A 24,769-nucleotide genomic window follows, 5' to 3' on the forward strand; every position below is an offset into this window, starting at 1 on the left:
TGCTAAGATCCTGGAACAGGAGATGACCACAAAAGAACATGTATTAATGCAATTCCAAATAGGATGGACCAGATCCTGAGTGGGTGTAAATCAGCCTAGCCTCATTGAATTACACTGATTTGCACCTGCTGAGGATCTGGCCCTGTGGGCCCCTATATGGCACATAAGGTGAGAGAGAGAGAAGGTACACGCAGCCCTTTCCTCTTGCACATGCAGATTCCTGGCATTTGAGCTCCTGGAGCCTGATTCTCCACTACACCTTGAATAGTAATTTACACTTGTGCAAAATAAGCATAAGCTGCTACATTTTGGATTGGCAAGATTTTATATCCTCTCTGCCCAGGCATACGTGAAAGCGCAAGGTGCAAGGCAGTTGAGAATCGCTGCCATCACATAAAAGGGATGTGATCATGTGGATTGGGGTGTTGCCAAACATCTTTCTAGTGACTTGGGGCAGCGGTGAGCATGCACTGCAAACTTTTCAAACCTGTGGTAGCTGCCACTCCTTTGCCTGCGCTCCTCTAGTAGCCCTGGGGTCATTCCCTCCCTGTCCTCCGCAAGAAGAGTGCCTTGAGCAACTGCCATCTTGGGCACAACTCCAAAGTCTCTCCAAGCCATTGGAGAGATCTTTGGTGCAATAATACTGAGCAGCATCAGCCTGATCATCAGAAGGGCTTGGTGGCCAGTGAAATTTTCTGGCTTGTGTCACAGACCATTCGCCAAACTCCTGAGGATGCTCTGGATTTGCCATGTTGTGAAACCTGCAGAGAAATCTTTCTGTGCCTCCTGAAGAGCAGCACTCAGGACTCATCTCTAACCACAGACCCTTTGTGAAATGTGGTGAGTCTTGGAGCTGATCTGCTCTCTACTGGAAATGCTGCGGCTTGTTTCATAACCACAGCTGGAACAAGAAATGGCTGCGATGATAATGAAAACCAGATGTGGCACGTGGTCACCCTGAACAATGGGACTGTGCTTGCTTGCTTGCTTGGCTTGTATTTTTTTTTATTAAATTGGAGGCTGGATTGCTTCCCATTGGGGCTCTGGGCGCCTCTTTGGGAGTGGAGAAGAGGTTGTTGCTTTATTGGCTAGAACCATGGTAAAGGAAAAGATCACAGCCCTTTTGCTTGGCGTTACACTGTTTTAAACAATCAAGATAAGGGATGCACTGATGTGGCTTTCTGAAGCTGCAGTCACAGAGGGCTTAGACTAGAGATACTCTGCATGGCTCCCCTGTGCTGTCTACTTAAAGGAATGAGTTTGAACAGTGAAACTAAACCCTATCCACAGCTCAGATGTCCAGTCCGATTAGAGAACAGCCTCCCCTTTGTCTCATGGAACAGTGCGTACAGCGCATGGGCCAAGGATTGTGCCCCTTGCTGGGTTGTTACTCAGCTCTTGGCTTCCCTGGGAGTTTGTCTAAAAGGGAGTGCCAGAGAGCTGTCTCCTGCTTTAAAACCACCAGGAGAGGGCTCAGGTCCCTGACTGACTTGTTCGGGAAAGGGTTTGCACCCTCGCCCCATGGAATGATCTGCAGGGCCCTTCTCAAAATCCTATTGATCCCCCAATATGTGCCATCCCCAATCTGGTACCTCTTCACTTGCTCTGTGCCCCAGCGTTGGCCCCTGCTTCCTGTCAGCATGGCTCCAATGGAGTTCCCAGGGACATCACCTAGCCTTTGCTGTCTGCAGACCCCCTCTTAATGGGGTCCCCACTTCAGAGGGAACTCCATGGGTCAGAGAATACAGCCTCCATAGGCCAGCATGCCTCCCTTTCCCCTCACGGCCATCTTCTTCTAAGCCTGGGCTGCCCATTCCCTACTCCTCTATTAGAGAGCCTGTTGTGGGGTCTTGGGAAGTAGGGAGGCATGGTGCTGTGATGCAGTTTGTTCCCCATCCACGTGGATGAGGGGAGATGTGGGCACAGAGGGATGCCTTCCCATTTGGCCATGGGGATACAATCTGACCCTGAATAAGGACTTTCCTATGTAGGGAATGGCATTGAGTCTGGAATTCACCACTCACTGGAACAGAAAGAGAGCTGAACAATATGCGCACACACTGCTGCTGTACAATGGAGAGGAAAGCTTACAATACAAGCCAATGAGTGGAGACTTCACAAGGAGGATACACAAGTTTTAACTAAGGAGCTGAGATACAAGGGACAGAAATGGATCCATTGGGGAGGACCTGAACCATCATGGGGCCAAATTCTCCTCGTAGTTGGCCACTAAAGTCAGTGCAATTGAGAGGACAATTTGTCTGGTAACTTGTAAACTTTTTATTAGCCTTACAGGTGCTTTATTAGAGAGAATTAACTAGCAAAAGGCAAATATAGGAAGACTTTGTGAATCTGGTTTGGAGCAGGTGAGAACACGTTTCCATGTATTATTGGCAGCTCTTTGCCACTCAGTTCTCTGCTTCCCTGAACCAAGCATCTTAGCAATACAATGAGTATTTGCAGACTGCAATTTAAACTAGAAACCAGATCCTTAGCTTCAGTGGAGTTGCACTGATTTATACTAGTTGAGGATCTGACCCAGGGAAATCTAACAAAACCTTCCACTGTTTGTAAGGTGAGTTTTATGATTGATCTGACTCTAAAATCTTCCCACCCCATTCTTGCAACACAATATATTACAGGACAACAAATGGGAAAACCACCTGAATTTTAATTAAACTTTATATCTAACCTTTGACCTAGTGTAAATAATTTCATCTTATTATTTCTATACTTCTTAATAAACACACCTACCCAGGTAGCTAAATATTTCTAAAGAAGTGTCAGTCATGTTTATAATTTACAGTAGATCCATTTCACAAATATCTTGGTCTTACTTAAGAATAAAACATGACAACAGAATGCTTTGGAAGGAGGTGAAGACTTGTTAAACATTATCTCTGAATCTTGCTTGCTCATAATGAGTCAAATATGTATCTTTAGAGACTCAGAGCAGAAGATGTGACCTGATCGGTTGCTGGTTCCTGTATCATGGATTTATACAAGCATATGATTTTCTTGTCCTATCCTCAGAGGTTAAAGATAACAATTTTTCTCCCTTCCTCCTTGTAACAACCTTTTATGTAGTTTCTTTAACCTCTGAGGATAGGACAAGAAGCAATGGGCTTAAATTGCAACAAGGGCAATTTAGGTAGGACATTAGGAAAAACTTCCTAACTGTCAGGGTATTTAAGTACTGGAATAAATTGCCTCGGGAAGTTGTGGAATCTGCATCATTGAAGATTTTTAAGAGCAGGTTAGACAAACACCTGTCAGGGATGGTCTAGTTAATACTTAGTCCTGCCATAAATGCAGGGGACTGGACTAGATGACCTCTCGAGGTCCCTTCCAGTCCTATGATTCTGTGATCAGTGCAAGCACTGGGATACGTATCATTGTTATTATTGTAAGATAGATCCTGAGAAGCCAATTTTCTTTACCCTATATTCTTTCCACACTTCATCAGTAAGGTGGTTCTCTTGCTTGGAGGAATGACCTCCCAGAAGAGTTTACATGTGCTGTAATGGAGTAAAGTATTCACTGGAGAGTTCCAAAAGATTAAAGGAACTGTTTAGTGAAACTAGAGCTGGTTGGAAAAAGTTTGTTCACTTCATGGAAACTTCAGACAAAAACAAAGGACCTTTTGTTTTTGTTGAAAACTGAACACATTTTGGATGAAAACTGAAAAATTTAGGGTTTTCCATTTTCTGCCAGAACATGGAATAATTTCAAGGCAAGTATACACTTTCCATGAAAATGTTCATTTGAAAAAAATCCAATTTTCCATTGGGAGAAATAAAAAGTTTTGATGGAAAATTTGTTGATGAGCCCAAAGTGGGGGTTTGTGTGTCTGAATGGAATGGCAGGAGGGGACATAAGATCCCTCTATGTACACAAGATATCGGTAAGTGGGGGAGCTGGGGGATTTAAAGGTAAACAGGGAGAACACCCAGCGTTACCAAACTAATGATTTTGAAATAAAGTTTGAAATAGCTATTAAGCCCATCTGCTCTACAGCATAAGGCAATTAATGGAGGGGTCTAGGAAGAAGCTTGTCCTATGGGCAGATGGTTACATAATTGCTAATGGCAGGTTATTTGTGCATTTTCCTCAGAAGAATATGGTTGTGACCAGTGTTGGAGACAAACTGGACTGTGTGGCTTGCTGGTCTGATCCAGTCTGGCAATAGTTATGTTCCTGCAGCTGGGTCTTTTGGATATATGAGATTAGGATCATTTAGAGCTAGTCGATATTTTTCAATGTTCTTTTTTTTCATTGGAAAATGGCCTTTGTTTAGAAGGTGCAGGCTATCTCCTCTGAGAAGGAGTCCGAGAAGTTGGTGGACACTGCCCCGAGGAATTCTGCCCGGACACATGAGCCGGCAAGGGACTGGAAAAGGATGAAGCCCATCACTGCACAGAACTCCTTTCCCTTCCTTGATCATCTTGCTCCTCAACTCTGGAAACTGATGTCTTCTATCTGCCCTGGGCAGTAGCAACAAGAAGTTAACCCACGTTGCTGCACCAATGCACCTCTGCCCTAGTCGGGAGGGATCACTTGAAGGCGAAAAGGGAGCTCTGTTTCCAGGGTTCATTCAGCTTGTGGCATTTCTTCTAAGACTGGCGAGAGGCAGACAAACTAGTGCCAGACAATGTGGTGGTTGTTATGACATGAACAATTTACCTGTTAGGAACTGGACTCCTTTCACATGGCCACTCGCCCTTGTAGGGTAACCATTTTGAATCACTAGTATCTTGGCTGGATTAAATCTGGGAAAATCTCCCTATCTCATTACCTGTCCCCTGAGCCTTCCAGCCTACTTTGAGATTTAAACCTAATATGCCCTTTACTACCATTTTATAACATGAAAGGTCACTGGAATGTTCTCCTTTCAGGGCTCCTAATTTGATCTCCTCACCCAATAACTTTGCTGTCACTTTGAGAGGGTCACAGGTGCCATATTTGTCTGACAAAGGATTCCAGCACTTTTGGCTTTTGAAATTAATGGGACAATGCAAAAGATTATGTATGTGCTTAAACCTTTGTGGGGTCAGGGCCTGAATCTGAAACATGCTATTTTGCATCAAATCAGTTCTTAATACTTTGCATTCCCTTTAAGCCATTTTGGCTTGCCTCCTGAGTTGATAAGAATTCTTTCTGCTGTTAGTTCCTTTGTCTACTAGCACAGGATTTGACTGATGAAATGCCTGAAGTGCAAAGGTCAGGTATTTCTGGAATGCGCACATGTTCACACACTCAGATAGGATCCTGCACTCCAGCTTCATACCTGATGATAGGTACTAGGAAATCCCTTCAGGGGCTTTCATTTTCTTCTTGAGTTTCTCTTTTTGAATAATGAAGGAAGCAGTCTCATAGTGGAATGTTCACATGAATGATCCCACAGGTTGCTTTTGACCATAAGTCAGCTCTGGGCTACAACTGAATGCAATCCAACAGAAATCTGAGCAGGCTGGTCCAGGAAAGTCTCCCAATGGGAACTGGGTCAGACTTCATAGGGGATTTGTCCAAAAATCAAAAGGTTCTGGCTTTTGATGGGAAGACACATTAATTCAGTTTTAAATGGCTCTGTATGATCCCCCTATACTAACTTCGATGGGTATTGACAATCACTCCTGCAATCTTGAGGTGTTACTATGTCTTCTCTTGTTGTTATTAGCTCAGCTGCTAGGATTACTACTGCTGCCCTGTGGGGAAAAACCCTCCCTTGACTGATGGCCCACAAAAACTTGGGAAGTTTTAGCCATGGAAAAATTAGTAGCCTTAAGAATGATTTATATGCCTGATATCTCAACACGTAGCTATTTTTCATCACTCAGGCTGAAGCTAGAAGCTGTGTTAAAGAGCACACGTTCCATTGGAAGTGTAAAGGTCAAATTCAGCCCAAGGACAAGTGACAGCCTCTCTATTGACTTCAGTGGAATTACATTCTTGGCTCTATCTTTATCTACAAGAAGCAGAGAATATTAGCATTTACTACAATGCTTTTTGATTTGGTTTCTATCCAGGCTATGATCCCATCCACACCTATGCATGCGAGTAACTCTTTGGTGAGATTAAAATCTAGCACTGAGCCCCCCTCTCCACTCACGAGGCTTCAGAGCCAAGCTCCAGACTGAGCTGCATGGCTGGTTTATACTGCAGAGTTTTGTCAACAAAAGTCAGTTTTTCTTGACAAAACAGTGGAGGTGTACACACCAAAATACTCCTCCCACCAACGTAACTCCCCTGCTATGCCAACATAATGAAACCACCTCAACAAGAGGTGTAGGGCTTATGTCGACGTAGATAGGGTGATGCAATGTCAGTGCAGACACTGCTTTCCTTACATGGGCAGTTGGCTGTTGGGAACTATGAAATTGACAAGAAAACCCGGCAGAGCCCGGCAGGGAACAGGGAGGAGGGGGCGGGCAGCCCACCGGGAGCCCGGAAGTCTGTGGGGCAGTCAGGCTTCTGGCAGGGAGCTGCCAGCAGAGTTGAGAGACTGGGCTCCCAGCTCCCCACACTGCCTCTCTTAGGTCGTTGGAAGTGCTCTTGGTGAGAACGCACACCAGCGACCCAAGGAGGGTTGTGTGGACATCTGCCATTGCAGTAATCATTGCAGTAATCAATATAAGTCAAACTAACATAGGTCGACTTATCTTTGTAGTGTAGACAAGGCCGCAGTCTTTACACAGCTCCTTTTAGCACCATGGAGCGAGCATGGCAAACTCAAGTCTATCAAGCCAGCTGCAGAGATGTGCTGTTGCTCACTGGGGCAAAGCTAAAGTGAATCTTAGCCTAGTGCCTTAATCACAAGACCATCTCTCCTCTCTGGGTCTCACTGCAGATATCATACAGGAGGCTAGGGTTTGGCAAGGAATCCCATTAGGTATTTACTCGCCCAACTTTTGCATGAGATGGGGAGGGGAGGAATATTTCCAAGGGAAGTAATGGAGAAAATATTTTTCTTGTTCCTATCTAAAAGCCTAACAAAGTAAAATACAACAGGTAACACATCAGCCTCTTTCTTGGGAGGGACGCTCCCATGGATGATCAGGACTAAAGTGATAGCAAACTCCTGCATGTGGGTGTGAAGCTGGTGTCCAGTGCTTAGATAATTATTGTTGTTGTGTTTACAGAGTCAAGTAGTTAGAAGCCTGCTGGGAAGGACAAGGAGATGATGGTCAAGGAGTGGAAGGAATGATGCACCAGGAAGGTCAGGTGTTTGGACTCTCAGAGGGTCAGTGTGGGTTTCCTCTAGCCAGAGACAGGCATGCTGCTAAATGTCTTGCTGTGAGAACGGAGTCTTTCTGCATCTGTGAATGGACACACTGCAATGAGCAAGGGTATTTCGTTCATTTCCTGCTCAGGGAATGGAGGTTAAATAAACATGGCTTCACAGGACTTGATGATGCTTCTGCTTTTTCCATTGAGCTGCCCCATTAGAACTTCAAAGCAAAGAGAATGACTCATCCTAATATCAACATAGAGCAGATAAGGTTTGAAACATGGACTTGGTGACAGTAAGTGGCTTCTTTCTTATTTTGTGAAGGATTCATTCATCATGAAGCTTCCTCCAAAGCCCAGGTGTGTTGTATCTGGACCTTCTTCCCCACCGACAGGGGAGGTTGGCAGAACTAGCCACACTTTCAGTAACTTCAGATGGAGTATCCGTGCCCTTTTGGAGCACGTCAGCTGTACCTCCACTGCTGGAACTTGAGCCATCCCATTGTGCTGATACCTCTCACCATGGCTGGAACAAGCACCAGAAGGCTCTATGTTATTGTAACACTCATCCATCCGATACCAATAGCACCCTTTGCATTTGAGTTTCTTCCTCAGAGATCACAACAACCATTCACTTAAGCAACTCTCTTCCTAGCCAGCTGTCCCTTAGCTTCTTGCTCTGCAATACCATCTCCACTTCTATGTTGAAACCTCTAGTATTATGGGGTATGGAGTCTAATGCATGCTGTCCACCCTACTCCACTTACAACTCCTTTGGATCCTCAGCACTGCAGAAGCTGCAGCTTAAAATCGTTATTAGTCAGTGCACAGTGGGCTATTTACTTCACATATTTGATATCATCAGGCCTGATTCTCTTCTCATATTGGTGGAAATAGGAAGTAACTATCAATGAAAATAGTCACTGGAATTCTCCGGGCATAAAAGTAGTGTAAGTGAGAGGAGAATCAGTCCCCTTCTGGTGAGTCTTTCAGTATTTGGGGTTTTGCTATAGCTCTGCATGGTTTTATCACCTGATCAGGCGAAAGGATTTCACTATGAAAACATCCAGGGTCAAATTCTCTGGCATAACTTCACTGAAGTCAGTGCATAAGATTCAGCCCATATCCACAAAGGCAGTACACATCTGTCCTGACAGATGTTGTTTCTGAGCAGGCTTCACTGTATTGGATAAAACGGGCTAAATTCTGCACTGACTTATATCTCCCACAAACCTCACTGGAGTCAATGGTCAGATTCTCCTCTCACTTGCACCAGTGTGATTGTGGTGTAACACCACTGATTTCATTGGAATTCCTCCTGATTTACACAAGTGTGAGTGAGAGAAGACTCAGGCCCCTTGATTTCAATGGGATTTGTACAGGGAGTAACTCGGTGCAGACTTTAGCTCAAGATCTATAGTGCTGACACTCTCAAATGGGCATTTATTTAGATCTTGACTTCATTAATTGCCAGGATCTTTTTCTTTCAGGTGTAGGCTTCATCATCCTCAATGAGTGCAGAATTCTTCAGCAAAAGAAGGTATTTATCAAGTCCAAATAGGCTGTTCACAGGAGGACACTTTACATGACAAATGTGGTGCCATTACCTTTAGTTCTCTATTCAAGCTCTAAAGGAATAAGTCAAAGGAACAGAATTGCACTGAAAATGAAATGGGAAATATTTGACATCCATAAGCAAGATCTTTTCTACCAACTGGAAGGACTAAGGGCCTCCCAGGAACCTTTCCCTTGTCTTCAATGGGCAGGCACTCAAGGCCAAGGAGTTGCACTAATGTAAGAACAGAATCTAAATGTGAACATTCCTTATAAGAGTCCAGGTAGGTAGCTATAGGCCAGTGTAACTCACTGGCCAGTGTCCCCCTGTGCCTGAGCCACAGATGATACCAGTCTCTTCCCACCACAGCTACAAAGCCTGGCTCTTTAACTCAAGCTGTAAAAACACATGCGCTCATCTCTAGAGATCCCAAAATGGAGGTTATCACTCCAAAAGGTGCCAAGTTGCCAGTGGATCACTCTTCTGGATAGTTTTTATCTGCAGGAAATGCTCAGAATGGCATTGGTTACTTATTGAATCTGTGTTTAGTTATTTATTACTTGTACTACAGTCATGCCTGAAAGCCTCCGGCAGTGGTGGTGGGGGTGTCATTAAAATGAAGATTGGGACCCTATTATGCTAGGATTTGTGCTATTATTTAATACCCAACCCTTTAAATTTACCAAACTCCAAAATAAAAGCAGCTTGAAACAGAGTGATGGGGCTAGACTCTGATCTTATTTTCACTGCTACAAATGCAGAGTAGTTCAAGTGAGCGCAGAAGAATTACTCTACATTTACACCAGGGTAACTGAAATGGGAACCAGCCCCATAGACTAACACAGGACTGGGAGTTAGGAACTCCTAGATGCTGTCTTTAGTTCTAATAGTGACTCCCATTATGACCTTGAACAAGTCATTTAATCTGTCCTGCCTTGGTTTCCCCATCTCTGTCATGGGGATGACAATATTTCCCCAACTTGGAAGCATTCTGAGGATTAATTACTTAGATGGTGTTTGTCAGTTGTTACCTATACATACTACAAAACAGTGTTTGGTCCACATTTCAGCCTAATAACGACAGCGCTCCTCTAGGCAAGTAAACACACTTGAATGTCCAGCTCCTGCTCCGAGCATGTTCTCCAGAATGCAGTACAGACAGAGCCCTGTGTCTATTGTGATTTTGTGGTCACATAATTTCCTTTGTCTTTGAACTTGGATAATTGATCAATAGAATCTAAGGTTTCATTTTAAAAAACTAGTGTCTACCCTTTGTGGGTGTAAAGATAATCTTCCAAGTGTAAAGCAATGCGCTGGCATCTACCTGAGTCTGTAGACAGCTTGAAACAATAATTCTGAACGAGGGGATTGCTGCTCCCATTCATCCCGATGTGCGGTTAACTCTGAAGCCTAATGGTGACTGTAAATGTCAGTATCATTCAGCAGGCTCAGCAGGCTGATGCACATTACTGTTGCATTTAGTGGCAGGTACTGGGACGGGGGGCAGCAGGCAGCTAGCTTCTCTCAAGATTTGCAAAACAGAGGAACAAAGAATTCAAACTTTCCCTTCTCTCCCCCATTTCAAGTCACCTCCACCCTCCCTAGTGCCAACAGCCTCAACTTCCTCCCAGGGGCCAAAATCAAACATTGGGTTCTGAAGTCCCAACTGTCCCCTATCCTCCTTGCCAAAACTTCCAGTCCCCCCCGCCCCCCAACACACCCACACACTTGTCCCATACAGTTCTGTCTCAGCACATTAGCCGTGGCACAGAGTAAAATGAATTAAATAAAAAAATAAAGGGCAAGGAATATTGCCTCAATTGCACCGGGCAGAGGGAGTGGAAGGGGGATGGTGTATAATTCAGGGGTCTCTCTTTGCAGGCTAGGGTGCACAGAACATAGGGCCTTTCATAAAGAGAAGATCCAGTGGGTTAAAGTTTGATCCAATGCCCAGTGTAGTCAATGGGAGTCTTTCTAATAACTTAATTGAGTATTGGATTGGACTCTGTAATCTGTCCTATTAAACGCATGCAATGTCATTGATTTCAATAGGGCTGCACCCAGGCAGCAGAGCAGGGTTTAGCCTCGTGAGTGTAACCAGCTCAGTTCTGGTTTCCCTTCATTTTTTTACCATGAGAAACCCTGCTTTGAACAACAAACTATTCTTGTGTACACATCACATCACCATGCACTCAGGTGCCTAAATCAGACCTAGTTTATACTGAGGTCATCTGCAATGTGCATTAGAAATGGAGCACAACTGCTGTTCCTGCCAGCGAAGCGCTGTGCAGAGAGACGTGTGTAACAATGAACAATTACCGCAAACAGCTTCATTCAGGAACTTATCGCAATTTAAAATCATGATCTACCAGAGGGGCAGTGCCCATTCTCCTCCGCCTCCTAATGGGGCCAAAGCAGGGCTGAGGCAGATTGGCAACGCAGCGTGAGGAAGGCTGCACTGTGTGAGCCTGGTTATACCTGTTCATTGGATATAGTAGAGCCAGATCCTGGCACAACTTCACTGGTACTCTGCTGATTTACCGCAGCTGAGGATCTGGACTGGTCATCTCTAGGGCTATCAGCTTACCAGTAAACCTCACTTAACCAAACAGCAATCACTGTATTTGGAGTAAGCCAGTTCAATATTGTCCCCCTCTCCCCCAATAATGAATTTGGTTAAAATCATGAGATTTTTAAACAGTTTGGAGTCCTTTTTATTTGGCTTCTGAGCCTCTAGGGCACGCTCAGGTCACGGTGTTAAAACCCTGCGAGTAGGTATGTTACACCTGTGCCTCACGCGCAGAGCCCCCCAGGCTGTTTAGCCTCTCCCACCTTTCCTTCTGCTGTGTGTGGCTGTCCAGAGTATTCCCAGCAAGACATCAAGGCAGACAATTCAGCATCCCTCTTTCTGGGTCCAGGCCCTGCACTCCCAGTGACCTCAAGGAGAAGTAGGATGCTCCACAGATCACAGGAGGCAGCTTTCAGAATCAGGCCCTATATTCAGCTATACATAATATTCGAGGGGTCATGCATGCAGGGCTAAATGTCTGTTTTCAGTCCTGGGTTACATTAGTGAGAGATGCAGAGGTCTGTCTTGTTTTGAATTGCCTGAATGCTAAGTTAGCTAATGTCTAGGTGTCTGTAAAGCCACATTTGTGATGTTTGACCGTGGGAGAGAGCATGGAAGCTCACCCACAAATATGTATAGGTATTTTTGGCTCCGCCACAAAGTCCTGCTGCCACTCTGCCCCGCTGGTGTTCCTAGGGGGAAGTGCAAGCCAAAAAGAGCCTGTGCGGGTGGAGGTTAATTCCCAGGCAGGGTTGGGAGATGGCTCATGGAGGCACTCCCAGCAGGCAGTTAATTGTGCAACTGAGCCTATTTAAGCATAACACTTTAAAGACAAAGAGTACTACTCTGAAATGAGATTAAGGTAAGGGCTGCTGATCACAGGGCACAGTGGTCTGGAGAGACCTAAGAACTACCCTGTATTGGTTTGTACCCTTTGGTTTTCCAGTTTGCAGCACTGCCTGGAATGAATGTTCAGCTAGGGACTTTTACCAAGGGGGTGTCAGTTTGGATTAAACCAGAGTCCTTGCATTATAGCCTATCTGAAGAGAGGATGGTTTAGGTTCAAACCTGAGTCTCTTAACTCATGCCATTGACTGCCCAATCCCACTGGCCTTGCAAGGGATAATAGCTAGCTATTGATACTTGTTGTTAACTCCCAATAATAGTGCTAACAGGGGCAGTGCTTTCCTTTTATTAGTGGGAGACATTTCTGGATTTCATCATCTCTAGCACTTGCTCATGGGCTGAAGAGAGACAGAATCTTTGGGTTTTCCTTTACCCAAGGAAGAACTCTTTGTGTGAAGCAGCAATGAGTAAGTGAGCTGGGTGAATTCAGTGGGTAGCAGTTAGATACAAGCTGCAGGCCTGGGCAGGTAGCTCAACAATCAAAATCTCAACCTGGGAAAAAAGGCAGAGTGTGCTGCCAGCTAATGTGACTGGGTAATGGTGAGCCAGGAAGGAAGGCCAGGTGAGGGGGATGTTCTGTAACCAGGGATAAAATCAGAACTGATCAGAAATCTTCCCCTATAACTTGAACTGAACTTTCAAGAGTTTGAAAAAGTCTAATTTAGCTTCTATCCTCCACCTCTTCCCCCCAAAAATCATTTTCCTGACTCTTCACTTTATACCTTTGATCTAGATCAGCACTGGAAGCCTCAAAATACAGCAAGAGAGCCTGTTTCTCCCTAACTTCCTGGCTGATGGGGAGTACCAAAACCACTGATTCTCGTAAGACAACTTCAAATCTGGCCTGGAAGTCTCCAGAGGATGCCTACCCATGGGATCTAGCTATTTTGGAGAAGCTGCAGCACAGCACTCAAACTTCTCTGCTTTGCTGAATCAATCATAACTTCCAAACCTCCTGAAAATCAGCCATCCCTAGTTCTAATTTGCAAACACAGATTGTGTTTGGAGGCTGGAGAGATTCCAGGTTTCCTCCTCCTTGCTACAGTGAATCATTCAGCCTTCATGGCAGCCTAGCTTTTTCTCTTGGGAATTTTAGTATCATTTCCATTGTTCCAGTGTTCCTCCATGCATTGTATTTAACCCTGCTTCCTTCAGCCTTCTACCACTTTAACACATTTGCTTGTTTATAATCTGAGAGTGGAAAAATCCTGAAGCCATTATTCAGGCAAAATTGACTTTGTAGTCCATGGATTTTGAAGGATTTAAAGACACTTTAGGATCTAGCCTTTATAATATTTTTGTACATGGCAAGACAACTTAACTTGCTGCATACTGACTCTATTGCTGAGCTAAAAGCAGAAGTATTCTGTCAAGCGCAGGGTTAATTGCAGTAGAAAAGGATAAAATGTCACCTTTCCTCCCTCCACCATGGAAGCAGCAAGCAGCCTAAGAAAGCTTGAGAGGAATTTAATAGCCATTGTTGGTTAGCTAACTGACCGTGAGCTTCAGTATCTTATCTCTCTAAACAACACTCTCTCTCTGTTTAAATCCATCTCCAGTTCCTTCCTTTCAGCCAGGTCTTCTTCTCCCTTATAGATCCACTCTGCCTAGCTGAGCAATGTAACGTGCTCTTTTGTGGCATACTCAATACTTCACATGAGTAGAATCTTCCCCTCTGAGGTTGTATAATAAATTCAAGAGAAAAATAAAATCAGCAGAGAGAGGTTGTATTTAATTTGAAGTTCCAACACTGCATCACTTCTCTTGCAGTAGCTAATATCTCTGCTGTTCTCTCTCACCTAAGGACCTGTTATCAAAACAGTCAGTTCCTTTCTGTGAGTGCAATTTCCACACACATTTCTGTACCCCTAGTTCAGCTATGGGTGCAAATCTGGTTCCTTCCACCTCTCAATTATGTGCCTGTGGGTCAGGTGCAAATCAGGATAATAACTCTGATTTGCACCTGTAATTCATTTTTGCTGGTGTAACCCCCCCAGAGGCTCTTTGGAAATGTTAAACCTTAGCACCCCATTCTCTTGCTTGACTCTGGCTTGATTCCTTTTTTCATCAGGATATTATAACTTAACACCTGCCTAGCAGTGGCCTTCTGGCATAGCAAGCCTCCAGGGGTAAGGTGTAATTCAAGCTGTCAAGTGTGTTTTCTGCTGGTTCCTTCCCATTCATTTTGAAGTGGGTATGTTTGATTGAATTAATGAATGAGGCTGAGTATAACACAAACTTGAGGGCTGATCCAAGTCTCCACCCTAGTTGTGTCTCCATAACAGATCCTTTTAAAAAGAAATCAACCCACCGATGACATGGTGGTTGGATCTCACCAGGCTTCCATCAAAGGAGAGCATCAGGGGAACCCTTAACAATTCCAAGAACAGTCACTTTTCTGAAGAGCAGCAGAACAAAAGTGTTTCCATTTGACTTTGCAGAGGAATCAGGCCAACTTCACTTTCTGTTTTCTCTGGGGGTTTGTCAGGAGTGATCAGGAACTTTATCCTCTGCCAGTATGGAAATTCTGAACATGCCCAGGGATGCAGGAAGGGGGAGAGAAAGAGAGTCTGCTCTGAGCTCCTGGAGGAGCTGGAGATTAGAGGGAGGGTGTATATGGAGAAAAGAGAGAGATCAGTGTTAGCAATGAGGGGGACAATGGGAGAGAAGGTACTGGAGGCTGAAGCAGAGGGTAGGGCTGATTGTGGCAGGATCCTACAGCAGGAAATATTAGAGTGTGGGGGGAAATCCTAGCTGGGGAAGGAGTGGACTGGTAGAGTGGAGGTGGGGTTAGGTCTTGGCAGATGGAATTCATTTGTTGCTCCCAAATCAACATTGCCGAAGAGGCTAGCCCCACAGCAGTGGGCCTGATAGTCACAGAGGACAGGACAACCCCTGTAACTGCTGGGGCTCATGTCATAAGGGCTGGGAACCAGACAAAAAGGATGGAGAGGGGGCTAGATTAGCTAACAAGACTTCATGGAAGAAAGAGCCCAAGCAAGCCTCACTCTAATGGTGTGGCAGGCATTTTGTGCCATCCATTCTCATGGATAAACTGTTTCCACCACTGGCACAGCTGGGTCCATCACTGATGATGGCTGTCAGCACCAGGTTGGCTCTACCCTAGACAGAGCTTTGCTCTCCAAGGGTACCTTTGCCTGCTTCCTGTAGATACTGGATGTCCCACATGGTCCCAGTACATACTAACCCAGACACAGGTCATTGCTAATAGGTGCTTTTAGCCAGACTCTTTGCCAAGGAATTAGGGCCTGATCCTGTGAAGGGCTGAACAACTTCAGCTCCTATTGAAGTCAGTGGGAGTTTGAGGACTGTCAGCCCCTCACAGGACGGGGTCCTTTAAACTTCACCACTGGGGTCACCTAATGATTCAGCACTTGCCCCAGTAGCACTGTGCAGCATTCTAATAGCCCTGCCTCTTGATTTCCCTCGCCCTCTGGTCAGAGCTGGCACAGAGCCCCAGTGGGCGTCTCCTTTTGGCATTGCTCCTGTCTGCATGGAATACATTAATTCTTGTTTATCAAATCAGTGTGGGTTGATGTTTGAATCTGGACACATCGAGACATGTTGTTCTGCTTTGGAATGGGCCCTTTAAATGAGATGTAAATAAGGTGCATGGCGGCTAGGGGGGGAAGAGGGGAGTGTTGTAGCCACACCCTTGAGAGATTAAATTCTGGAATGTGCCAACAATCCAAACTAGCAAAATTTTGAAAAGCAGGGAAGCCAAAGGAAACAGCAGTATCAGTTCTACCGTCCTAACCCTGTGCAATATCAGAAAAGCTTCAAGCAACATAATATGCTGTCGCTGCTGTGCTTCTGTGTTCTTTGTGCCTCTCAGATGCTCTGCTAGCACCTGTTCTCCGGGCCCTTGCTCTGAAATATGGCTACAGATTTGCTGGGTTGTACTCACTCCAAAGGACACCTAGGAATTGCTAATCGTTACCTTTTCACTTTATAATCTGCATCTTCCCAGCCCAGGGAGAGTCTGAAATCCACAGGCTGAAATGGCTGGCAGTGCCAGTAGCCTCGTATGAAGGAACACAGAGTACTCACCTCTTCTTCTGTACCGTGGGGCTGTATTTCCCTTTGTTTCTTTTCCTGAAGAGAGAATTCATCATGATTTCCCTGGTGTAAGCAGCTGCCTCAGTGCAAAATGCTGGCTGGCAGCTCCTTCCCCAGCTGGCAAAAGGAGCTCGCTGCTAGTTCCTTCAGGTATGGTGCACTTCTTGAGAAGGCGGGGACAGGAAAACTTGCAGCTGCCTCCACTCTTACTCTCTGTCCCTACTCCAGGAGTGTGAGTTCTCCCACTAAACTGGGTAGGGCTCTCCCAGAGAAGGTGGTGCTTACCTAACACCCATGTCACTGGCACAGGCGGAGCCACATGCATGCAGTTCTCCAGTCTGCTTTTGCCTGGAGTAGAGGTTACTAAGTGACGATGAGCAATATAAATCTGTGTGTGTGTGTGAGTGAAGATCAGAGCTTAACACAGCCACTAGGAGGAATTAAGCATCCCAGTCTACTACCATATTGTTGTTAACAGAGGCAGAGAATGACTTTAGATCAAATACCCAGAATGTGCCTTGCAAAACAAGTGGAGATTAGAACCGTCTGACAAGTTATTTTTCAGTTCCCTGTCAATTCTGAAAATTTGGGGAAAGAAATTAGCTGTAGGTTAATCGCAGTGTTTCACTCATCCCAAAACTAAACATTTCATTCTAAGGAAACGTCAAAACGGCAAGTTGTTTTGAAGGGAAAAATGGAAACTGTTTGAAAAAGTCTGAAGAAAACCTTTGAAATTTTTTTTAAATGAATTTTAAGTTTTTGGACCAAAATAATTCAGTGACTTCATGGAATGGTTTGGGTGACCACAAACTGCATTTGTTTGTCTCCTCTCCTCCCCCTAAAAAAAGTTTTGGTAGAAAAATGTCACCCACCTCTAGTCAGGATGAACAAAAGCGATGGGATGGGATGGGATGGGATGGGATGTGTGCCCCTCTGTTGTCTGTGGCTGATCTCCTGAGAGATAGGTAGCTGCTGTTGCTCCTGGTCATTTAGCTGAAGTGGCAGAGGGCTGTGCTGCAGGAGTGAAAGTCCTCGCTTCAGGCACGCTGGGGGCTGTTAACTGGCAGAACCAGTGAAGGTCAGAAAGGGGGAGTGTGTGGGCGCAGAGGGTGGTGATGAGAGGAGGCCTGAGTGTTATAGCAATAGACAGGGGCGGCTCCTGACCAAATGACACCTCAGGCGAGGAGCGTCCTCAGCACCCCCGTCCATGTTGGCACCCCCTCTTCTTTGCCCCCCCCCCCCCACGTGCACTTTCATAATTCCACTATGAAACAAGGTTCACAGTATTGCAGCTGGCCTGTCCCTTCACTTCCTTCTTATTTCTCACTCAGTGGTGTACCATGGGGCTCCAGTGCCCAGGGGCCAATGCTTGCATTTGTGGCCCCCCCCCCGGCTTCATGTGCCCCTCGCGCAGGGCAGGAGGGATCCTTGGCTCCTGCCCCGGGGTGGGGGAGGAACACGCCACTTTCCTCCTCCTGTGCCCTGGGGACTTTCCGGCACTTGTGGCAGCAGCTACCCCGGCTCCACCACCGCAGCCCCCTCCCCCACACTTATGCACTGAGCAGCGCCTGCCACTCCCACTCCAGCCCAATCACATGTGGGGCCGGCTCCCCCTACTGGGTGGGGCAGGACAGAGGGGGGAGTTCCTCCGCCTGGTCACCCACAGCTCCCTGCCTGCTCCTGGGCTCCATCCAGCCACCCCTCAGAGCCTCCTGTGCCCCCCACCCCCTGCACATTGTGAAGGGCTGGGCTGGCGGCCCTCCCTATTTCCCCCCCCCCCCCCCCCCCCCCGCGAGGCCAGTGCCCGGAGGCCTAGCCTCCTCCCCTGTTGGTCCGCCACTGATCTCACTGACTGCCCGGGGATGCACCCTCCCCCCACGAGGGCCTGGCTGACAACAGTGGAGGAGGTTGGAGGAAAACGTAGTTCTCAGAAAGCCTGGAAGGTTCCACGAGATGCTAGAAAGGGCCAGAAGGTTCTAGATTAGTGACAAACGAGCCCCCGTACGGCACACCCGCCACAGTTTACTGCACACATTCCATTTGCCCTTTTGTTGCTAGCCACAAAAACAGCCCCCAGGGCCCCGCACCCTCCAAGCCGTCGCCTGGGTCGCCTGTCCCTAAATCCGGCCCTGGTGATAGGCCTTCATGGTTACTCAGTGAGGCACCTGAGTGCCGCTGTTAATGTGTTTTCTTCCCTTTCCAGGTCCCCCATCCTTGCAGGCCATTGCTTCTCAAACTGGGGTCATGAGCTGCTGGCCAGGCAGGGACTGTGAGCCTCCCTGCTTCCTCCAGCGTGAGGAACATGAGGTGGAGGGGAGTGATCAGTGACATAGATACCGCTCACCCCCCCACCCATCTTCCTCCTTGCCCCTCTAGGGAGCTGGAGGGAGGGAAGCAAGGAGCAAGGCTGGGGCTCCCTGCCATCCGGTCACAGTCCCACCTGGGCTGTGCGGTGAGGTGAGCATCAGGAGCCGCTGCGCTTTGCCCAAGCAGGAAAAGTGACCTGGATGCAGGGAGCCCTGACATTGCTCCTCGCTCCCCCCACCTCACAGCCCCCTAGAGGTGTGGGGAGGAGCAGCATTCGAGGGGGGAGCAAGGAGCAATACCAGCCCCTCTGTGCATGTGGGTCAGTTTTCCTGGGTGGGTTCAGGAGGGGGAGTGGAGGGCACCCCTGGGGGCCGGGGCAATGAAGGGGGACGGCTAGGGGGTCTCACTCAGAGCTTGCTGTATGAAAGGGGTCACCGATACAAAAAGTTTGAGAACCACTGTTCTAGGCAAATTGGCAGCAATAATTTTTTAGGAGGCGTTTGAAGGGGGTGGCTCAGAAAACAGGTTTGGGACATAACAAGCATCAGCTTGATAAACCCAATGATAAAGATGAATGCTTAGCCCTTTTCATCCCTAAATCTGCAGGCACTTTCTAAAGGAGCAGTGGTACCATCATCTTCGTTGTTCCAGAGGAGGAAACAGAAACTCTGAGAGGTGAGGTGATTAGCCCAAGGTCACACAGTGAGTCAGTGGCAAAGCTAGGAATAGAACCCAGGAGTCTTGACTTCCAGCCTTATATCCTAGCCACTGGATCAGACTGCCCCCTCACATGGGTCACCGTGTCCCTAAGTGAAGCCCGAGAAAGGGCTGCTCTAAACAAATAGACAATGCCATTGAAAACTATCCACATGAGGCAACCATTTCAAATGCTATAATAAAACCTGTAAGCAATCCCTGCTTCTGTCAACAGCCCCATTCCTGGTAGCCTTTGTGTGCTCTCGTCTATCCTTACATAGGAGAGATGTGGGGTAGGAGAGGAATGGAAATAATCCCCCTCCCCATCCAGCATAGCCAGAAATTGATAATGGGGTCTTGCTTACACAACATGTAGCGTGTGTATAATTCAGCAGTTGGGAGCAGCTCTTTTGTCTGGATTTTGCTGTCGTGTGAGATTAAACAAATGAATACAGGATTGTTTAGCTCTAACCAGGACCAAATCCAGCACTGGTTACATCCTGAGGGCAAGCCAGTGCAGGTTTTGACCTGCTGATCCTGATTCTCCACCTGCACTGTAACTCCACTGATAGCAGTGGAGTTCATCCTGACATGCACCAGTGCACAGAAGATCAAAATTAGGCCCATTCCCTATGCGCTCTGTGGGATGCATCGATTCAAACTGTTCAGGAAGTTTGCTTGGTAGGCAGAGCAGTGTAGTGGTGAGAGCAGGGGATGGGGCCTGCTCTCAGCTGTCACTCATTTGATGCAGGATGTGACTGGGGGCAGATCGGTAATGGATATTGCCAAAGAGGCAAGAGATTTTTGGCTGCCTCTGTTCTTGGGTGTGAGACACAGACAGCTTCTGACAGGTGTTGGGCAGTCACAGTGCCCATTGAATTCAATTGGAGTTGCGGATGCTTAGGTCCTCTGAAAATCAGGCCAAAGGGGTAGCAAGTTGAGCACCCAACGTGAATAGCTTGTTTGAGAATTCTGTCTTTCCCTTGTCTGTCCCTCAAGACCTGTCTGTGGAGGGGAACGCTGATCCCAGCCTACCTCGCCGAAAAGCTGTGGGGCTTCATTCACTAAGGGTACATCTACACAGCCAACAACCAACCCAACCAACCAAGCCATGGCAGTGAATCTCAGAGCCTGGCTTGTGGGGCTCACACTTGGGCACTAAAAATAGCCGGGTAGACACTCGGGCTCTGGAGCCCAGCGTGTGGGTTTCAGAGTCCAAGTTCCAGCCTGAACTGGAATGTCTGTGTGGCTATTTTTAGTGCCATAGCATGAGCCTGAGTATGCAGACCCAGGCTTCAAGACTTTATGCGGTTGATTTTGTTTTTGCTGTGTAGACGTACTTAAAGGGCCTGATTATGATTCACATTCAGACCCCTTTACACCAATTGGGCAGTGCAAAGGTGGGGGGTGGGTAATAGAAATGAGACTCTGGCCCTAATGTTTGCAATTCTGTTCTATTCAGGTTCTCCTACCACCCTTACCCTAGCACCCAAGTGCGTGTAAAGGGCTGCGAGCCCCGTGGCTGAAAGCTGCTACAGAAGTTCAAAGCAGCAGCCCTAGTGTCAGATTCCTAATAGATCTTTCAAGGGGATTCTTCTAAGAGTTGAAATAGTCTGCTCCTTCTCCCCAACATTGCCAATTATTTATGGCTAGAGAGCTGCCAAGTGCAGCCCAGGCATTCTCCCCCCATCGGTTTGGTCCTGGAGTATGCCTTCTTAGGGAGAGATGGGATAATGAATGACTCTAACAGGCCAAAGGACACTGTTGTTTAGCTAAAGGCTCACTTGTCTGCAGGAAAACATGTGTGCCAAAGTGCTGCCTGTTGATTTGAATTTAATTCTAAGCCTTTTAAGAGAGCCCTGCAGTTCCTCTAGGGTGCGTGTGTGCTGATGGGTGAAAATATGCTGTTGTTATGTCCTCTTTTAACACTCCTATTAATTAATCATTTCAAACCAGCTTGGCTGTGAGCCTAAAACCCACAGCTGATCCCTAATCCAGCACTTGATGTTGTGTGCGCAACCGTGGCATCTCTGCGATGCCCAAAGCTGGAAAAACGCAGCCCTTGGCAGCCTAAGGACTATCCCATGGTTGCCCTCTTCATGTATGAGGTGAAGGACTGCCCCACAGGACTGTCTCTGTTTATCACACTTATCTGAACCCCGCCATTGTATATCTCACGGTCTTTCACGTATTCATGCCCTTGTGTGATATTATCCATGTAGTACAGATGGGGAGCTGTAGCACAGAAAAACTAGGTGACTTGCCCAAGGTCACAGATCAACTCTGTGGCGGAGCAGGGACTCAAACCCATGCCTCCCACATCTTAGGCTAGTGCCCTAAACATTGGATCTCTTGCCTCTGTATGCACAGATCTCTCCACTCTCACATGAAAGGGAGCATCAGTGAATTCCCCTGCACCATTTCCCCTTCCTCTCCAGAGCTCAGAGAGCCCTGGGATCTGCATGGGGGCGTGTCTGGGCAAGGGCAAAGGGGTGTATACAGGAGGTGCGTGTAAGTCCCCTAGTCTGCTGTGAAAATCTCAACCAAGGTATTTCCTGCATTATTGCAAACTGCTGCATTCTGGGATTATTCCACAGTAACCACATGCTAAACCCAGTGGCAACTACAGTAACTAGTATCACACGGTAACATGCCTCTGTCCTGGTCCTATGAAAAGTGACTTGTGCCACCACCCGGGAGGCAGTTGGCTTATGAATGACCACAAGCAGTGGACACAGGTAGGTACCTGTGACAATGCTAGTGTGGAAGGGATTGGGAAACCTATTCAGTTAGCTCTATTGAACAGCTAACTAGGACTTCAGCATACTGCATGGGGATGCTCCAATGTACCTGTTCTGTGTGCGTAAGTCTTTAGTGCCACATCTGGCGTCACCAGCAATATACATATGCAAATTGGGTTAACAGCATATGAGCAGGTCTCTTAAAGACAGGTTCATGTGGGTATGCTTCTAATAAACAATATGTTGTATTCCTACAGTATCTTCTACCTGAGGAGCGGGGAACACTTCCAAGAGAGATCTTAGCCTCCCTACACTCCTGTGAAGTAAGAAAATATTACTTCCCCTTTCCAGATGGGGAAATTGAGTCACTGAGCAATAATGGGCCCAATCCTCGTCTTTTGCTGATTTCAGTGGAATTTAGGAGCCTAAATATCTTTGAGGATCTGGGCCTAAGTCACTTGATCATGGCCTCCCAGGCAGTCTGTGGGAGAGGTGGGAATGCAGATGTCCTGCCTGTGCTTTAACCCCCAGTTTATCCTTCTTCCCCTTAACGTTAACACAGAGATGAGAAAGAACAGTGGGAAAAGCTGAAACTGGGGCCTGTGGCAATTTACCCCAGATGAGGATCTGTCTCTCCATCTTTCCCCCTTTAATACATAGCACTGACCCCATGGCTAGTGCTCAGTAAACACATCACTAACATGACAGCAATACTGACAGATGAAATGAGCGTACTAGAAGCTGATTGAATGAATACAGAGCTCCTGCTCATTTGTTCCTTGTACAGGTCCTTTCCAGTGCCACAGTCTATGATCTGTGGTGTATCTATCCCATTCCTCACTGGCTGCCAGTGACACAGTGCAGCTGGCAGATGTTACTAGCTAGTGAGAGAACTATTTCATTAGCCAGCATTTTGCAATGAAAGGGGGGATTTGAGGTGCTAACGGGAGGTGACATCACTCCCTACCTGGAGGAGAACAGAACAAATAGTGAGAGGTGCTGTCAAACTAGCGATGGGAAAGAAAAGAAATCATCCCTGGGCTGGTGGAGGAGGAAGAGGAAACTAGAGCCAAGCAATGTGGAATGCAGAGAATGAAACTAACTGAAGAGAAAAAGGCATTTGCATAACACACTATAGACCTTTGCACCTAATCCACAGAGGTGCTGAGTGATGGCTATAAGGAGAGCTGAGGGTGCTCAGCAAATTGCGGCATCAGGCCCCGTGTGGGGAGGGAGCAAACCTAACCAGCCAGACCTACCTCAGGAAAATGATCCATTTGGACTGGACCAGGCAATATGCAGTATATGGGAATCCCCTCTCAGCAAGGTGGACCTAGCTTAGGGAGCATCTTCTTCTTCTGGCAGAGCAGATCAAACAAGAGAGCACAGGCCTGAAGAGAGAGAAGCATGAAGGCAGAACAAACAAGGGATATTTCCTGGGTCCACAGAGTTGATTGCCCGAGTTAATCTTACTTGCCATCTTTCACACCTGAAAACGACAGAATTGATTTTTCTCTAGCTTCCAGGCTGCAGGGGACCATCATGACAGTTAATGTTTTACTGCCTTGTAAATTTAATAATGCTTTGCCTTCCTGTAGCACCTTCCATCCAAAGATCTGAAAACCCTTTGCGGACAGTAATGAATCAAACCCCGCAATCGTCTCAAGTGTCCAGGCCTGCACCTTAACTGCTAAGCCCAATGTAGAAACAGTTGCTGTAGGGCAGGCTGAGCATTTCCAGTGTGGATATGCAGATCAAAAGTTCTATTTGTAAGAAGGCCACAAACCTACGCCCTCAGGGGCAGCACGCTAACATATGAGCAGGTGGACTGAGAGTAAGAGCTCGAAACGGGGCTTGTTCCTTTCAGGTGGCCTGGTTTGTGCAATAGGAGATGGTACCAGGGATGGCCTTACCACACGTGAGACCCCAGGCTGTTGGAGGGATGGTCAGTCTTTGGATGGCATTCCATGACTGGCCAAGTTAATGCAACCTCTGCGGCTTTCAAAGGCACAGGGCTCCAAGCAACAACTTGTGTTGTTTGTGTTAAAGCTGAATCTGCATGGTCCACTGGAGTTTGGGAATAGCATCAGGTCTCCTGCATCACCCACATAAGTGATGTGTTACACTTACATTAGGACCCTTCACTCCATGGGCCAGTGGCTTAGTACCAGTGTTATGGCATATAGGTGGACAGGAGTCAGGAGATGCTTTTATTCCTCAGTCTGTGGGCTAAGACACACTAGGGATGTGAGCTAATAGGGATTCTGGAGTTGCCACAGATCCCTGAGGCCTATGGATTGGTGGCAGTCAGTGACATGCACACAAGAGCCTTGGGGATCTGACTCCTGGCCTACTGGAACTCCAAAATGCTGTGAAGATCATGCTCTTGGGTTTTCATCAGTGTTTCATGCATGCAAGCATCTGAGGGTCAATAGTGATGCCAACCTTAGGGATGGCTTCTCTCCCCCTCCCCATTGCTGGATCAGCCCCATGTTCCCAGGCACATGGGATCAGGGGTTCAGAATTAAAATGGTGGGCTGTAGGATGGAGAGGAAGGGGATTGTCAGGCTCAGAAGTGGTGAAAGAAATTCTGAGGCCTGGGTGCAGATGTTGGGGAAACTCCTGAGTAAGAGAGTATCATTGCAAATCACATGATGCTGCCCTGACTTGAAGGCTGAGTCAAAGCAG

At 46.9% G+C, this 24,769-nt stretch overlaps 1 protein-coding gene across 1 annotated transcript in view; it reads right to left on the bottom strand.

Annotated features, from left to right (window-relative positions):
• PPL (periplakin) overlaps nt 1-16,498 on the bottom strand; it is a 53,521-nt gene extending 37,023 nt beyond the window's left edge. The window contains exon 1 of the mRNA XM_067551250.1: nt 16,329-16,498. Within this exon, the coding sequence (XP_067407351.1) occupies nt 16,329-16,393 (65 nt within the window). The 5' untranslated portion in view covers nt 16,394-16,498. The remainder of the gene's footprint in view (nt 1-16,328) is intronic.
• Nucleotides 16,499-24,769: the final 8,271 nt, after the last annotated feature.

The sequence above is a fragment of the Emydura macquarii genome, unplaced genomic scaffold, assembly GCF_026122565.2.
Source record: "Emydura macquarii macquarii isolate MOO-44397 ecotype Brisbane River unplaced genomic scaffold, CSIRO-AGI_Emac_v2 contig_1348, whole genome shotgun sequence".
Taxonomy (NCBI): domain Eukaryota; kingdom Metazoa; phylum Chordata; order Testudines; family Chelidae; genus Emydura; species Emydura macquarii.